Consider the following 19,437-nt stretch of genomic DNA (forward strand, 5'->3'; position numbering starts at 1 on the left):
TACTAATATATGGAATTGCCCATTGCTTTGCTTGAGAATAACAATTGGTTGACCACAACAGCGCTGGAGGCGGCAACGGACAATGGTCTTTCAAATAAACCTGTTGTACATGAACAAACATTATATCATGCGCTGACCGTGCCAAACGAACCAGCGAAGTCATTGCATAATTGTTACACTAACTATATTCAATGTACCTGAACAAAATGATTTCCAAACACGTGACCGACACATATGATGCGGTGGCCAGAAGAGTCAGGTGGTGGTTGACTTCTAAGAGGGAAAAATGTCATGCTTTGTTGTTGGGACAACGATACAAGGATTACGTTATACCGTGAAGCAATCACATATCCCATGTCTGTTATATCCATCCACTTGTCCACACTAACCTGAATGAACCAAACATACACATGTAAGTAATTTAAATATTGTTATTAAAAAAAATTAACCTAAAAACATACCTTTGAAAAGCCATCAACAAGTAGGGACAACTTTAATTGTTCAAATCTCTCTGTGCCACCGAAGAGGTTCATGTACTCATGCGACCACCTGCCAAGTTCTTTAAGCAATTCATTACGCACTAACGGCCACGAATCTTCCCCCATACCTAATAAAGCGCCAATGGACCGATATCTACAGTTACCATCCGCTTTCACATCCACAACGTCACAAATGAAACCTTGAAAGAATGACGCAAATTGATCCAACATCGGGATGATCCTTGTTGGCTGACGCGTTTGAGAACATGATGCACTTCGTTTCACTGGAGAGTTGCTGCTTTGAACAGAATGAAAAGCATCAACATACTCCCAGTAAGACGGATCACGCTTTGTGGATGTTTGACTTCTTTTCATCGGTTTCTTCGGTGCACCTTTAGTGTTCACCTTTGACGGAGGAAGGCATATAGAGTTATGATCAGGGTATGCGATTTCTCGAAGTTTACTCTTCAGATTTACTTTGCCAGCCACATCAAGTTCATCAAACCTTTTAGATATGACCTCTATTTCTTCCTTGATGGTGACTTCCGTCTCACATAACCCTTGGTCTGAAAAGCAAAGTCTCCTCCAAAAAAGATGGACTGACTCCAATGGGATGCTGCTAGCAGTATACCTAGAAAGCTCACATGCACAAGGAAGCCCGTGCGTGCTTCTCATCACACAACCACAAGAAGAGAGATTGTTGCCGAGATAACGTAGACGATCAATCTCAGAAGCAATCTGATTTAAAGCATCCCTCGAAACCATCCCAAGAAGCCTCTTGTATAAGGTTTTTTTATATACATGGCCAACCACATGCGTACTGGTTTCAAAGGATGCTTTAATTTCGACGTGTTGCAGCGTGATCATGTTGTTCATGGCATCCCAAACACTACATAGGTCTCCAACGCTATTTTGTAGTACTCTTTTGAGAGCCCAATGAGCTGATTCAATCCTACATTTAAAATACACAACAAACATGAAAATATACAACAATTAAATACCATTTAATATTAATCGTTACTAACAAATAAAATCAGTTGTTAATACCTGTTTGTTGTTGTGTTGCCTAGGTGCATGACCTTATTCGTCCATGCTGTAATAAATTTTTCCTTGTGGGGGATAATCCATGTATCATTAACATAGTCAATGAACATCGGCCAAGGCGAACAAGCAACTTGAAACTTCTAATGTGACTCATGGAACTCGTATTCGGACGAACAATCAACCAAAGTACCCCAGCTATCCATTACATAGTCCCACACATTTTTTTCCCTGATTAAAGATTTGCACTTCGCCTTCACATTCTTATCGATATGAAACCTGCACAACAAATTAGTAGACTCGGGAAACACAGTTTTCACTGCATTCATCAGTGCTAGGTCTCTGTCAGTGACAATAACAAGAGGGAGGCGATCGTGTCTTAAAAATAGGCCTCGAAATCGTTTCAAAGCCCATACAATATTATTAACACGCTCAGCCTCCAGATATGCAAACCCAGCAGAGAATGTCATCGCCGTTGGTGTCACTCCAACAAAGTCAAGTAGTGGGAGTCTGTACCTGTTTGTTTTGTAGGTACTGTCTATAAAAAACACCAGATGACATGCATTGCATAACTTTACTGCATCTGGGTGACACCAAAACAGATCACGCACCACAACTTCATCCTTCAATCTATGCCAATGAATGTATTGATCACGTTCGAGAAGCTTCATCAGATGCTGCATTTCAGTATCAGCTCCTCTTATTGAAGAACGATATGCACTTCTTGCATTGTAAATTTGCTTTATCGTGGTGTAACTGTCGGCATTGTGTTCCTTCAACGTTAGCAAGATGTTTTTCGGTTTCACCATCGACTTTGTCATATCAGCAATAATTTTCTTTTCTTCCTTAGTCAATCTCCCGGCGTATGGATGTCCAACTAAGGACTTCGCCAATTCATGATTATGAATCCCACAGATCAACTTCACCATACAACCTTCCCCTCCACGAACTGGTTTCCCACGAAGCCTGAAGGGACAACCACATTTCCTACTCCCGGTGTCTTTTCTAACGAATTCTTTATTTCTACACTTGTACGTACCACTCCTTTCACACCCAATTAACACAAATGAACTTCTTCCTCTGCTACCGGTCTCTGTGTCAGATCTCATAATCACTGCAACAAATCCATTTTCATGGGCAACTGTTCGAGCCCATTGCAAAACATCATCTCGAGTAGCGAATACCTACAACGCAACCCTAACATATTAATTTTCATACAAACCATCAATTCAACCAATGACTCAAATTATTTATGATTACCTGAGATGTATTAAAAGCATTTGAACAATCGACATGTGGTTCATTCACTCCACATTCTTCTTGATTATCATAATCATAATCCATATGAACTTCTTGTGACATTGCAAAGTCATACCTCCATTGATCTTCGTCCATCTTAAGGACATATGCATCATACACAAGTACATTCAAATTATCATATAACCACATCCAAAAATTTACTACACCTTAAATAACAAACATATTAATAGCACATATGCATCATACACGACTATATTAAAATTATCATATAACCACATCGATAAATTGACTACTTATTAACTAACAACTAATACAAATATATTCTAAATTTATAACTACATTATTTACTTAAACTAAACTTATCACTATAATAAACAACTAATAAAACATTTTTGTACCATTATACATTTAAGTTACCTAAATCATTTAATATTATACCATTATACCTAATTAAATCAATAATCCACAACATATATAAAACAGAAATAAAAAAAATTATAAAACAGAAATATATATATATATATATACCATTATAAAACAAAAAAATTATTAAATGAATTTTATTGTTATAAATTTTAATGTCCACAATATATACCATTATACCTAATTAAACAAATAATCCATTAATCCATTATTAACTAACAAATATATATATATATATATATATATATATATATATATATATATATAAATTATAAAACAGAAATAAAAAAAATGCTAATAATTTAACATTCCGGAATCAAACTCGAATCCTTGTCAGAATCAACATCAGATACCTCAGTCACTACCATGAATAAGTCATGACTAATTGTTTCCTAATTGAAAGAAATCACAATGAAATAACATTTATTTTGGAAAAAAGAAATATGAATTGAATGTTAAATATATTTGTTTGTGAAGAAACAGTTACTGCCAAAATTAGAATTGTGAATTTGTTTGTGTCGATTGAATGTGAGAAATTTAAAACTCATTCTTATCTTAAACTAAAGTGTAATATTCGACATCATACTATGGAAACTATTCGTGGGACATATTTGACGTGAAAAATCACGTTTTTCCTGAAGCTGCTTTTTGTTGGACGTGAAAAATTGCATCCTCAAATCATTTCCAAAACGCACTATATGTGAACAACTTGAGTTTGTTCTGTTGAAACCATTCAATCCAACATGCCTATCTAACCAAATTGAGCTATCATCTTTTCCTTGATACGATGGTGACAATGAAATTTGAATTTATGACTTCATCCAAACTACCCAGACCCCCTTTCCACTAATCCAATCCTAGTGGCTGAGTTATCATAGTTTAATATCCGGTTCCAGTGTACTCTAAGACTACAAATTTGCAATCAAAATTTTAAAAATGAATAAAAAATAAAAAATAACTACCAACAGAAAAAGTTATCCATTGATTATAGTAAAGAGTTCATGTACATTAAGCCAAAATCGAAAGCAATTCCCATATCAGTATTTTGTGTATGAAGTTAAAAGCCAAAAATCTTTCGCAACTCCCAATCAGGTAATTGTCATAAGCTAATTCAGAACATCATGCGAGATTTGAGACCGCATCAGCTGGAACTAACATCAACTCCTTTTTGTTTCAGATATTCCTTGGCCTCAACAATGTCCTGAAAAGAACCAAAATAAGCAACTTTCTTTGGCGACATGCCACAATCAGCAAACCATATTTGAGTTCTATCTAAGAAAAATCGCTTCAATTTTGCCACATCATGAATCCAGCACTAGTCCATTATAATCTCCATTATAATCTGGTCATAATGATCAGCTCTACTGAATTGCTTAAAGGAAAATTAGGAGGATAAAACTAGTAAGTGCATAATAACCATAACAATTGAACTATTTGAACAGAGTTAAGATTTGGGGGAGCAAAATCATTTTCTTATAGTAGATGCAGTGCAATTTTGGAAGAGTTAGAGCAGTAAAGCACTCAAATTGGTGTTGAGATTCCTAATGTTGGCAAAATTAGGTTTCTATTTAGCTGATGGAATTTACTTTCCGCCAGCATATGGAAAGAGGACCAACTAAAATTCACAAACGTATGAGAACAAGAAAAGAACCTTCATTGATGAAAGTATGTGTTGGAGATACAAAAACATTCATTTAAATCTACCTAATAGAATAATTGGAGCTTGACATGGAACAAGTGGCATACTATATGTTCAGTGAGGATGATCCATTACTGCATGATGGACATTGTTATACAACAAAGCAAGAGGAATATGAATCATAATCTAGGCCTGCAGTATGTCAGATATGAAATATTAAAATATCCTTGTGATTACATTGGATTTACAAAATTATCCTTCTATCAGTTCTATGTCCAGTCCAGCTTCTGCACCTACATTTTTTTCCCAATCAAAATGATAAATATGAGGGAAGGATCTTGGTGATATAATCCAACCAACTCCAGTGGTAAATGACACAGTCATTAATTAACTCCCTACGTAATTAGAACAACTGAGACATGCACCCCATGCATTAAACTAAAGAGTGGAGTCTTTATATGTTTAAATATTCATACCAGTTAGAAACCACTGAATTATAAAGGGCCAAATAGTAGGTGGCAGGGGGAAAAACAAGTATGCTTTTATGAGACTTGTGAGTTGTGACTGGCTTGTTTTTTGTGGTCTTCATCTTTAAGACTATTCATTTTTTTTTTACTTCTCCTTTGTAATATTATAAGAGGACATCTTATCCTAATAACTTTTTTTAACCTCAACAACATCTAATTTTGATGAATCTCAATAATAGCTAATTTTCCATCCAAAATAAGTATGTGGAAATTAAACATAATCGTCTTTTCAGTCCAGAAATCATTTATAATTTATACGTATATTTACACAATTGTGAAATGAGAGTAAACTACAAATGCATGCACATCTAGTAACATCCATATTTCAAAGGCACTATAAAAGCACAAACCATGGATTTAATTGGCTAACACTACCATATCTAATGAACAGAAGGTGTAGAAGAATACCTTCTGCAACAATAGAGCTTCTTGAGGACAGGTTGGAAAATTCATCAAACCAATTCCAACCATTAAAAGACCATAACATCCTAAAGACACAACAAAATATATGGGTAACTGCACAGGGTACAGAACAAGGCATAGTCAGCATTATGCAGAATAAAATCCAACAAAATAGAGTTACAACAGGATTGATTCAGGTGGAAAAGAAGGCTTAGGTTTGAATCCAGCTGCCAGTACTCATTGAGGCCTGTTGCATGCCCTAGCCTTGGAAAGAGAAAGCAACCCTTCCCAAAAACTATTTTGTACCAAAAACAAATAAAAAATAAAAACCAAGCATTAATAACATTAAGACCTACCAACCAAGTATGGCTGCGTGGAATCATAGAAGTTTGTAGAAGGCCAACCCATAATGCAGTAATGGCCATTACCAATGTCAAAATCTTCACAATATGCTTCATTTATCAATCTGAAATTAGATCAATTATATAAATGTGTGTATAAATTCATTAAAACAAAAAGTGGTTACAACTTACAATTGTAAATGCTTCATGACAAAACAACATACATTGGTATGGGTGTATGCATGTGAATAAAAAAGTGGGGAGGGTGACGAATCAGAAGAAAATGATAAAGGAAAGAAACAAAGACAAGACAAGTCTCGAAAGTTGAAGCAAATTGCCAAAAAAAACCCAATAATTTTCACTAATATTTATGAGAAAGTAAGATCTATGTTAATAATTCTTGATGTGAAGTGCACCTTAACTATCTAAAGATGCAAAAAAATTTGAGCAATAAGAGTTCTGTTTAGAAACTCCCTTCCCTAACAAAATATCAGAAATCAAAATACAACCACAACCCCAGTGTCATGAGCATGACTCATGAATCACTTTAAAGTTTGAAGGTGACGGCATTAAGCCTATAATTAGTATGAGAGACACGATAGGAAAAGAATGTAAAACATCTATTCATGCTTGCTATAAAAATAGTTGCAATCTATATAAAGCATTGATACAACACATGCATCCAATCCCCCCAAGAAAAGGGCTCCAAAATGACTAATACATACCACGAACAGCATGGATATAATCATTTAAAATTCCAAATACACACACAAAGTGGCTAGGTCTGTTTAATTTTTTATGCAATTTTTAATAACAGAAAATGCGACAGCAATGCTTTTGTAGCATACCACTTTAACTCTCCCAGTTTTTTCATTTCATTTTGGCACATGGCATATGTCTATTATAAATCTTGAAGAATGATATCATGAATTATGAATCTTAATTGTTAAACACATACGCATGTTCACAATTTATAAAATTTAGTGTGTGTTCCTATGTATAAGTTTGTGCTTCATAGGTAGCAATAGTGTTGAATTATTGTACAACATCCTGGTATGTTTACAGCATGCAATTACTGTTAAAATTTTAGCCTAATTCTTTCAAACCTTCAGACAAGAGTACAAGACACAATAACCGTAATACAAATCTACTAGTACAAGAATCCTCCTTGACTCCTTAAATTAAGAAAACTATAATTGCTGCCACTACCACCAACAAGTTACCCATGAAAAAATGGAAGTCCAGTAAAAAATAAAGCCATTGCTCAATCATCCAGCATCATTAGGAAGAAGTGGATGAAAACCCCCACCAATTAAATCCACATAGCTATATGCATAAAATATTCAAACATAATATTTAAAATAGAGCTTTAAACAATCAGGACCTTAAAAGGTACACTCAAACACTTAGACATAAGAAAAATATCTCAAACAGGCAAACCCATTGAGCATTATCACAGATGTCTAGATTCTTAGTGATAATATAGTAGTTTCAAATACATCAGACATATTCAGAATGCTCATATAGCTTTAAACATGATTTAAGAGGAATTGTCTGCATGTTATACATTCGGGAATTTCTTATATATTTTTAATACTCTCAAAATTTAATAATATCTCACAAATCTTTCCTACCTTCATCAATGAACCAAAGAGTAAGAGAATTAAGATCAAAGGAACCCAACCCTTGAACAAACTATTACATAGTAAAAAACTTGTGTAGCTACAGCCATCAGATGGGATTTCCATGAAATTCATTTCATTGTTAACAACAAATATGATAGTTAAATGACTCAAAGCCCTTGCACAATCTCCCAGCATCATTTGGCAGTTACAAGAAGAAATTCCGGCCAGTTAAATTCATATTTCTCAACTAATCCAAGAAGTACAAGAGTAATCAAAGATGTAGAAGATTTTACATCTGAACCTGCTTTGATTCCAAGAATAAAAAAACATATTAAAAAGGCATTGTATTACTGGACCAAAAGAAACGAAGAAACTTCCTAAAAATCAAGACCAACAAGTCCAGACCTAAATGGAAAAACAAATATCAAAAGAAAACAGACAAACTCATTGAATTAGATGAAGGAATTCAATTCATTACATTCAACCATCACACATCAAATGTTTTCAAAATGCTAATATAGCCTTAAAAGTTAAAACTAATTAACAACCATTATATCAATATCAATGCAACCACTGCTAAAAACGTAAGTACATACAGAATTTCAAATCATTTCCTACCTCCAGGGAAGGATCAAAATAAATAATCAACTGGAACCGCATTCATGAAGAAACCAAATTCTCCATGACTACTTAATTGAATTAAAAACTATTTGCCACTTCCATCAGATGGGATCTCCATGAAAATCATTTCATAGTTTAATGCAACTCAAAGCCCTTGCGCAATCTCCCAGCATCACTTGGAAGTATCAGATACAAACCCTATCAACTAAAAACCCGTGTCACTAAATCAAGGAAACCAAGAACACAAAAATCATCACACATCAAATGAATCAATTCAAAACAGAGATTTCCATTATATTCAGAATGGCACCAATTCCTAAACAAAGAAAGCATTTATGATGGTTATTGAATTAAAAGCTATTTGCCACTTCCATCAGGTGGGATCTCCATGAAATTCATGTCATAGTTTAATGCAACTCAAAGCCCATGCGCAATCTCCCAGCATCACTTGGAAGTATCGGATACAAACCCTATCAACTAAAAACCCGTGTCACTAAATCAAGGAAACCAAGAACACAAAAATCATCACACATCAAATGAATCAATTCAAAACAGAGGTTTCCATTATATTCAGAATGGCACCAATTCCTAAACAAAGAAAGCATTTATGATGGTTATTGAATTAAAAGCTATTTGCCACTTCCATCAGGTGGGATCTCCATGAAATTCATTTCATAGTTTAATGCAACTCAAAGCCCATGCGCAATCTCCCAGCATCACTTGGAAGTATCAGGTACAAACCCTATCAACTAAAAACCCATGACACAAAATGATGGAAACCAAGAAGGCAAGAACACAAAAGTCATAGCACATCAAATGAATCAATTCAAAACAGGGGTTTCCAATTTGCATCATATTCAGAATGACACCAATTTCTAAACAAAGAAAGCATTTTTGATGGTTATGACAGCATATCCTAAAACTCATTTCAAGCATGCAAGGTTATCAAAAACTCGAGAGTCAGCCTAGACTCGTGGGAGCCCTGTAAACTCGTAAGAGTCTACTAAAAATACCTATAAATAATAAACCAATTCAACATTTCGACAACATAATAAAGCAAAAAAATAAAGCAAGATGTCAACGATTAAAAAAAATAAAAAATCAACCACAGTCCACAGCCAACTAAAATGGCAACAATAAAAGAAAAACAATATATAGAAATCCTGATATTCTAAACCAAATTGGAACATAAAGAAAGGATAGGACTAAGAACTGTTACAGCTTGAAAACGTATTCTGAACTCTGAGGATCCAGGCACCGTTTAAGTCCAAGTGAGCGAGGTCTTCCCCTTCACCAGAACAGTGGGCGAAATCCTCCACCAAACAAGAATAAACGCAATCGCGAGTGAGATAGGAGAGGAGAGAAGACCAAAACCGGACTTGGAGAGTAGTCGCAGAAACAAAAGGGACGTCTTCTCCTTCGATTCGAGGTTACAAATACAATGACGGATCAAGGGTTTGTTTGTTCAGTTCGCCACTAAACGTGCGTTTTTGAGACACGGATCCATCCTCGAGAGTCTAGTTGAGGAAATCCAGATCGTTTATTAAAACCAACGATTCAACGACCGAGATCCTTGGGTGCTTATATATCTTTTAGTAATTCAAATTTGAATAATTATTTATAGGTTTAATTATTCATCCTATAGTTTTCATTTATTAACTATAAGACTAAAATGAATAAAGTTAAAAGCTATAAGAATTAAATGAATAATTAAATCTTATTTTTATCAATTATTTAAATTTTTGAAAAATTATTTTTTGTCTTTTTTTCATCGTGTTAACAGTATCATAAGTTAATAGTATGTAATTTGTAAAAAAAAAAATCCTCTCATATTTTTTTAAAAATAATTTCTGGCAGTTTAAAATTTACTCTTGAGTCCACCAAATTTGCTGCCAATTTATCCAAAAACGTGTATATTTATGAGTTAATCCTTATGATGCCTATGGAGTTATAGGAGTTGGCTCACCATTTTGATAATCATGCAAACATGTATTTCTTCCTTCGTATTATAACTATCCTCCTAGATTATTTTATAAAGATTGAAAAAAACCAATAAATAAATAAAAAAGAATAATAATTTTATAAAATTAATCTTATTATTAATTTATTTATTTTTGTAACTCATATAATATTCGAAGAATATAAATAATTAATGATATATTAAAAATTGAAAATAATAATTATTTTAAGATAAAATTTTCTTTCTTACTAAATGATTATTATGGGACAGAGACACTACTTGATTTCAATGCGACATTACATAGAACTAGGACCAAATATATTTTATATAAAACCACTTCAAGTCATAACAGAAAATTGAACACAGAATTGAAAATTGAACACAGAATTGAATCAGGAAAGCACCAAATAACAGTCCAATAATTTATTTGGACAGTTCACTAACAATCCAATAATAATCAAACGTATAGAGGTGGACTTGCAAAGATTACGTACTCATGGTGGGTCTGTGTACGTGTATTCACTATTAATAGGTATGTATACTCAATGAGAGGTGGGGCGAGAAGGGGAGTGGACGGTGGGAGAGGGGATTCTTGGCGGTGGGAGAATGGAGGTGGTGCTTTTCACACAAAGGTGCAATCTGATGATGGGTGGAATCTTGTGCAATATCGTAAGAGGTGAGATGGTGGGAGAGGCTCTGGTTATACCAAACCAGATATTTATCAATCCAGGGACCAAAGGAGTAAGGAGCAACTACAATCAACAACGATTTACATTACCAATTTTGCGGAGGAGATGAATGCGAAGCACTTGTTCAACAGTCTCAGGAGCTATGGTGACTTGCAAGAGGTGGTGATTCCGACAAGGAGAAATAGGATGGGTAAAAGATTCGGTTTTGCTCGTTTTTGCCGGATTCAAGAGCCGGAACGATTCGCCATGAAGCTAGACAATATTTTCATTGGAAGGGATAAGCTTTTTGCAAATCTTCCTCGATATCAAAGAGATCAAGCGAAGAAGATGCCCGGGGGGCCAATATCTAAGGAGAGTGAGCCGGTGGTACGGAAGTCAACTCAGGTGTGGAAACCGAAAGTCATTGGCCAAGCTTGTAAAATTACAAACGGATCCATGCATGACCAAATGGGTGGCGAGCTGAAGTATGAGGCAAAGGTGGAGGATATGAAGCGTCTAAGTATAGCTATGGTCGGCGTTGTGATACATCCGGGCCAATCTTATCTTATACAAGAACATTTTGCTATGCAAGGGGTGTCTACAATTTTAGTTACTCCCTTAGGAGCTAACATGGTTCTCTTAGAAGGTAGTGTAGATGACGAGGACTTCCAAGGCTACATAGAGGAAGCGAAAGGGTGGCTACAACAATGGTTCAAAGAAATCAAGCCGCGGAATGCGTCGATCGTAGACGAGGAGAGATTGGTTTGGGTGAGATGTTACGGGGTTCCAAGCCACGTATGGGACTCCGATTTCTTCTCTTTTTTAACGAAGGATATTGGCGTTTTTGTACATTCTGATGACAACACCATGAAGAGAAAGACAATGGATGTAGCTCGATTAATGGTGCGCACAGTCAAAAAAGAGGCAATTAATATGATCCGCAAGGTGTGTATCAATGGCGTCTCTTTTTCCATTAAGATGGTGGAGGATTGGTTTGGTCCAATACAATGGAGTAGTTTACAGGATCAAAGTAAGCGCGAGTTATATAATGATGAAAATTCTTCTAGTGACGATGAAGTGTGGCCGGAGAGTTCGCCGGAAGATGATTTGGTGGAGGAGGATGATGAAGCTGGCAGTTATGGAAATAATTCAACATTAAATGAGGCATTAATTGGAATATCAATTTCAAATTCAAATGTAGGCAATAATGAGTTGGTAAGTAAAAGTGGTAATCAGGAATTAGGGGAGGATTACGTGGAGGAGATAAAAGACCACTCAAAGGATAATTTATTGTGTTGGGATTAGAGAGTCAACAAGTGGGGGAATATTCAGCAAATTCGCATGTGAGTGCAACACGTGGATCAGGGGGGTGTAAAGAGGGTTTTTGTGAAGAAAGCCCAGGAAATTCATTAAGTTCGTTTGGCCCAATTGTGTCTCAGAATCATTTGGGTCCAGTTTTTAATAATAACTCAGGCCCATTATTGGAAAGACTCTCTTCAATCCAAAGAAACAATCTCTCTTCTCAGATCCCACGCGTGAAACAGAGAAAACTTTCCAAACGTGGCTTGCTCTCAAAACCGGGTCGGGCATCACGTTCCAACAGGGTCAATCATGATTTGAAATCAATTTCTCAGCAATCCTCCATGAACGAAGCTCCTGTAAAGTCGCGCACAGCAACAGAGCAAGCCTCAACGCATTTCTCTGGTGGCTCGGTCTTGTGCGGTGGGTCGTTGTCAAGCGCTGATATGCGTTTATGTAACAACAAGTTCTGGGTTTTACAGAGCAAATCAGTGGCGCAGAGGGTTTGGGAAGAGGCACGTCACATAGGGGTGGAAGGCACGGAGAAGGACGAGGTGTACATTCAGCAGATTAATTTATGTGAGAGCAGAGATGCAGTTGCAAAGCAGCAGAGGGTGAACAACAATGGTGTCTCATGAATATTATGTCTTTGAACATGAGAGGGTTGGGAGACAATTCAAAGAGAAGGAGGTTGGCCAAAATTATCAATTTAGGTAATTTTGATCTTGTTTGTCTCCAAGAAACTAAGAGAGAATTTATTGAAGATTATGTTGTTGAAAATATGTGGGGTAACCAGTTAATTGATTGGATAGCTTTGCCTTCGTCTGGTTTGTCGGGTGGTTTGTTAATGATGTGGAAAAGGGGATTATGGGTGGTTAAGTCTAATTTTTCTGGTCATGGCTTCATAGGTGTTTGTGTTGAGTTTAAGTCGAAATTATTCTTCTTCGTTAATGTTTATGCTCCATGTAATACTGCTGGTAGAAGATTATTGTGGGAGACTTTATATAATCTCAAATATGGTAGCTCTGCGGGAGAGTGGTGTCTGGTGGGGGATTTCAATGCGGTATCTAATAGGGAGGAAAGGACAGGCAGAAGCGAAAATTGGGGGCATATTGATATGGTGGATTTTAATGCTTTTGTGAATGAAATGAATCTTATTGATCCTCCTTTGCATGGGAATAAATTTACTTATTTCTGCTCTGATGGTATTGCTGCTAGTAGATTGGACAGGTTTCTTGTTTCGGATGGCATCATGAATCTATGGCAAGTAAAGGGGCAGAGGGTTGGTAAACGAGACATTTCTGATCATTGCCCCATATGGTTGGAATGTTCTAATCCCAATTGGGGTCCTAAGCCTTTTCGTTTTAATAACTGTTGGCTTGAACATGATGGTTTCAAGTCTTTTATTGTTGAGGAGTGGAAGAAGATTCAGATTACTGGAAGAAAGGCATATGTCATAAAGGAGAAGCTGAAAATTATTAGAGAGAGTTTGAAAAAGTGGAATAAGGAGGTGTTTGGGTGGCTAGACCTTAATATAGAAAATATAGTGGCTGATATGAATGAGTTGGACAGAGGCATAGAGGAGGGGTGTAATCTTAATGTGGTGGTGAAGAAGAAAGAAGCAAATGCATTATTTTGGCAACAACTAATGATGAAGGAGAGCTTGTTGAAACAGAAATCTAGGTTGCGTTGGATTAAAGAAGGAGATTCTAACACAAAATTCTTTCATTCTTGTCTTCAAGATAGGAGGAGAAAGAATCAAATTTTATCCTTACAAGTGGAGGGGCGTTGTGTGGAACAGGTTGGGGAAGTGAAGATGGAGGTGCGTCGATTTTTTGAGGAAGGATTCAAGGAAGCTTCTTTTTCTAGACCGGTGTTGGGGGGGGGGGATAGAGTTTCAGACTTTGGGGTCGGAAGAAAATTCTTTCTTAGTGGCACCATTTTCAGAGGAGGAGATAAAGGATGTAGTGTGGAGTTGTGGTGGTAATAAATGCCCTGGTCCGGATGGTTTCAACTTGCGCTTTATAAAAGAATGTTGGGAGTTTGTCAAGGATGATATTGTTGAATTTTTACAAGAATTTCATATCACAGGTGTGCTTCCTAAAGCTATTACGGCTTCCTTCTTGGCTTTGATTCCAAAGGTAAATAATCCCCAGGATCTAAAGGAATATAGGCCCATTTGTCTGATTGGGTGCCTATATAAAATTCTCTCCAAGGTGTTGGCGTCTAGATTAAAGAAGGTAATAGCTAAACTTATATCTCCTTGTCAGTCAGCTTTCATTTCAGGAAGACAAATTTTAGATGGTGTCTTGATGATTAATGAGGTAGTTGATCTTGCCAAACGTAGAAAGGATGAATGTATGTTGTTTAAGGTAGACTTTGAGAAGGCATATGACTCGGTTTCCTGGAGTTTTTTGACTTACATGTTGAACAGAATGGGTTTTGATAAGAGATGGATTGGGTGGATACAGGCGTGTGTTTTTTCTAGTTCTATGTCAGTCTTGGTTAATGGGAGCCCCACGGATGAATTCACAGCTCATAAAGGTTTAAGACAAGGAGATCCACTATCTCCATTTTTATTTCTCATTGTGGCACAGGGACTTTCTGGTTTGGTACAAAAGGCAAGTCAGGTTGGAAATTTTGATGGTTATCAGGTGGCAGATGGTTTGAACTTGTCTCTATTACAATTTGCTGATGACACAATTTTATTGGGTAAGGGGTCTTGGAAGAATTTGTGGAGCATCAAAACTACTTTCAGAAGCTTTGAGTTAGTATCTGGTCTTCGGGTCAATTTCCACAAAAGTAAGTTGATTGGTTTGAATATCAATGAAGGTTTTCTAGAGTCAGCATCAATCTTTCTCTCTTGTTGTATGACTTTAATACCTTTTAAGTTCTTGGGTGTTCCGGTTGGTGCCAACCCGCGGCGAAGATCGACTTGGAAACCGGTGGTGGATTCTATGAGGGCTAAATTGTCTTGTTGGAGGGGACGTAATCTATCCATCGGAGGAAAGGTAACACTTATTAATTCAGTTCTCTCGAGTTTACCTCTATATTTTTTCTCCTTTTTCAAAGCTCCTAAAGTGGTTATTAAGGAACTAACACAAATTCAAAGAGATTTTTTGTGGGGATCACATGAGGAGGAAAGGAAGATTTGTTGGGTGTCATGGGAAGACATTTGCAAACCGAAGAAAGAGGGAGGGTTGGGTGTGAAGAATTTAGAGGTTTTCAACATATCTTTGCTGGCTAAATGGAAGTGGAGGTGTATTCATGATCATAAAGCACTTTGGAGGGATTTGCTAGCTTTTAGATATGGTAATTTAATAGCAAAGCAAACTTGTAGTCTTGATCGATCATGGGGCACAAAAGATTCAATATGGTGGCGGGATTTGATGTTGTTGGAGAAAGATTTGTCACAAAACCAGAATTTCTTTCAAAGAGCAGTGAGTTGTGATGTAGGAGATGGACAATCAATTCTATTTTGGTATAATAAATGGTTAGGGTCTGAGCCGTTGAAGGATGCTTTTCCGGAGCTGTTTGCAATTTCATCTCAGCAGTTGGTGTCTGTAGGAAACGCAGGTTCATGGAGGAGAGACCAATGGACGTGGGGCTTGACTTGGAAGAGACAGTTAAATCCGAATGAGGAAGAGTCACTTCACTCTTTGGAGACCATTCTGGTTGATGTGCATCTAGTGGCAGAATCTCATGACAGGTGGAAGTGGTCCTTACACAACTCCAAATTATTCACTGTAAGTTCTTGCTATTCTTTTGCCATGTCTTTGGTAAATCAAACACAAATGAATAGCGATATACTGGATATACTATCTATAGTTTGGAAAGTTCCTGTGCCATCCAAAGTAGCTTTGTTTTGTTGGCGGTTACTATTGGATCGATTGCCAACCAAGGATAATTTAATTAGAAGGAATGTGGTCATTAATAATAGTAGGTGCTCTCTATGTGATTCTTGTGATGAAAATGTTGTACACTTATTCTTTCATTGTGATTTTTCTAAATGTATTTGGAAAGAAATTTTGAGCTGGATTGGGATTGTCGATGTTATAGCAGTGGGGGGAGTTCAACATTTTTGGGAATATGATAGGCTCCTCAAATACAACACTAGCAGAAACAAGGTGCCCTTTATGTTTTGGTTGGCTACTTTGTGGATCATTTGGCAGGTGCGCAATAATAGCATCTTCAAGGAGGAGGAAAAAGACATTCCCAAGACTATCAATCAAATTAAGCACATATGTTGGGCCTGGTTCATGGGAAAGGTAGGAGGGGTAGGTGGATCGAATATTTCAGATTGGTGGAATTCACCTTTTCTATGTAGTAAAGTTTGAAACTATCTCATCTGAGACATTCTTGTAATGGGTTGGAGTACTCCTAGTGCTCCCTTCATTATAATATAAATTCATATTTCTTATAAAAAAAAACGTATAGAGGTTTTATTCTTTTAATTTCCAATGCATATCAACATTTTTGCTGCAGGTTTTGCCTCTTAAGAGATTTTTAAATATTTTCTTATTTAATCTATTGTTTTTATATTTTACTTGAATTAATTATGCATTTCCCATTCATAATAAATATCTTTGCGTAAATAATATTGTCTTTTAAGTATTTTTTTCAGTTTCTCTTAATTTAGATACACGTGTATGAACAAAATACTTATTAGTTTAAACGTGAAGTTAAATAACACTAACTGATGTTATTATCTATACTACTAATAAAATGAATATTTTTTTCCCTCAAGTTTTAGACAATTTTTATCATTTTTTAATTTTTAAAATTTTATTACTCTCTTTTAATAATTATTCACTACTCTTATATTAGTTATTTTTTTATTTTTTAACTTCTATATCTTTTTTCCCTTTTTTATTTATTAAAAATATGCAGAGACACATCCCTTGAGTTAACATAACATAGATATGGTCTATGGTACAAAAAAAAAACATAAATATGGTCTCATAAGGTCATGAAGACAAAAGCATAATAGAATAACTAAAACCACCCATCAAACAAACAAAACACACAAGCATTATGTAAGGGAGAAAGAACTAATATGATAAAAGAACATATTTTTCTGTTCGCGATAAAACTTAACAATTAACCGAAATGGATTTGGTTATAACTACTTCAACACGATTCCAAAATTTAAATAATGACTCAAATGATTTGGTTGTCAAGAGGAGGATACATTTGTCCCTTAAGCTTCTGTGGGCTCTTAAGTTACTACAAATAGTACTTGACTTGGGTGATTTTGAACAGAAATACGAATGAAATAATATAAAGATTGAATTTGAAAGAATAACAATAGACTTAAAAGACAACTAGAAATTAATTGCATTGATTGCTTGTTTTTTATTGAAGGTTCTTACAAACGTTTCATAAACAACTATTTATATTGTAAAATCTAACTTAAGTAAACCTAAATCGTGTTTACCCATGTTCACACATGATTCCTTCATTTTCAATTGATTTCGGATAGACGACAACAAGGTGTGTTCCCCTTATTCCGAATTTTTAGGAATCATTTCCTAAATCATGGGATTTTCACGTTTTCAACTGATTTTATCTAGAATCTCATGATTTTAGCCACAACTCAAAATATGATGTGCTTATCTTTTGAGCTTTATCTAAATTTTCAAAATATTAGCTAAATTATCTTCTATAACAATTGAATCTCACCACTTTATCTGAAATCACAACAAACTCTTTTTGGCTAAGTTTCCATCTTGATTCACTCGGCTAACTGAAAATATTTTGCCTGGTAACAAATGCCTCCCTATATCTTAACACTGATTGGTCACATGAAGGGTTAAGATATATTTGTTTCAATCTTTCCCTCTTCTTTTAATCTTTGTAATTGGCTTTGCATTTAATATCTCTAGTTGTTATGTATGTGTAAGTCTTATTTAAATAACCTTTCCTCATTGTTGCTAACCATCTGATTTAACTTATTATTTGTTTTCTTCTTTCTTCATCTCTGGTAATTTCACTTTCGATTTCACCATGTCTACCATCAACAACTCTCAATCTAGGCCCTACGAATATGGTGATGGCTCTAATGATGAGTCATCATATTCCTCGTCTAGCTTTTTGAGCAGTCAAGAGGATCAAGAACAACCCATAGCCCCTAGTGGCTCTGTCAATCCTCTCAAGGCCCACGAAGGATACTTCTACCTTTGCCCTTGTATTGATGATGTAACCAATGTTGTTACCTTCCTCGAGCATTACCTTTATCATGATACCTATCTGATTCCCATCACTTCTTAGTTGGATAAGTTCTATTCCCTCTAATTTAGGAACTTGGCCTAGGGGTTTTGACCGTTACTATAGGTGGCTCAAAAAAGTCACTACTACATGTGAATGTATGAATACATGATTTTGATGATGCCAAAGTAGAATCAAACAAGGTTGCTTTAACAAACATTCAACAGTTAAGCATTGCTTTAACAAACATTCAAAGGTTAATCATTGCTTCAAGATTAATTCAAGGTCAAGCTAACAAGATCAAGAAAAAGATAAGGCCTCAAACAATCTCACTGGTTGATTATTTTTGCCTTAAAACAAAATGTTTCCAAGAGAGCAAAGGCTCTTGTAATCGATTACCAGGCAGTATAATCGATTACCAGAAGATAATTTTGAAAATCAGCTTTTTAAAAGGGTTTTGAATTTGAATTTTGAATCATGTAATCGATTACCAGATGTTTGAAATCAATTACCCACAACGACACTTCAGAAAACACTTCGAAAAGTCATGACCCTTCAAAATATAATTGTGTAATCAATTATCGGAAACCTCTAATCGATTACCAGTGAGAAAATTTCAGAAAAGTTTTTTGAAAAGACACATCTCTTCAAACCATTTTGAAAAGACACAATGGGCCTATATATATGAGTGTCTGACTTCGAAAAGCAAGAAAAATATATTCTAAGAGAACTTAATTGTCAAATGCTCTCTCAACAACTCTTGGGAAAGCACTTATAAATCTATTGAGAATTCATCCAGGAACTTCAAATTGTATTATCATCTCTAAAAGAGAGAAATTCCTCTAGGAACTTTAATTTGTATCATCCACTCTAAAGGAGAAAAATCTTTCTTTTCATCTCAGAAAGTCAGTTGTAATCAAGAGACTGGTTATCTCTTGGATTGTG

At 35.6% G+C, this 19,437-nt stretch overlaps 2 protein-coding genes across 2 annotated transcripts; one reads left to right on the plus strand and one right to left on the minus strand.

The window, feature by feature from the left end:
• Positions 1-4,151: 4,151 nt before the first annotated feature.
• LOC114394832 (dolichol-phosphate mannose synthase subunit 3-like) lies at positions 4,152-9,901 on the minus strand. The gene is made up of 4 exons (XM_028356506.1): positions 9,578-9,901; positions 6,128-6,237; positions 5,778-5,885; positions 4,152-4,404 (listed from the first exon to the last, which is right to left on the minus strand). Exons 2-4 carry the CDS (start codon positions 6,227-6,229, stop codon positions 4,345-4,347), a joined length of 270 nt encoding a protein of 89 aa, XP_028212307.1. The 5' UTR covers positions 6,230-6,237; positions 9,578-9,901; the 3' UTR covers positions 4,152-4,344.
• Positions 9,902-11,112: 1,211 nt separating this feature from the next.
• LOC114397228 lies at positions 11,113-12,923 on the plus strand. Its single transcript, XM_028359323.1, has 2 exons — positions 11,113-12,201; positions 12,426-12,923. The coding sequence occupies exons 1-2, from the start codon at positions 11,113-11,115 to the stop codon at positions 12,921-12,923; spliced, it is 1,587 nt and encodes a 528-aa protein (XP_028215124.1).
• Positions 12,924-19,437: the final 6,514 nt, after the last annotated feature.

Source organism: Glycine soja, chromosome 18 (genome assembly GCF_004193775.1).
Source record: "Glycine soja cultivar W05 chromosome 18, ASM419377v2, whole genome shotgun sequence".
NCBI lineage: Eukaryota > Viridiplantae > Streptophyta > Magnoliopsida > Fabales > Fabaceae > Glycine > Glycine soja.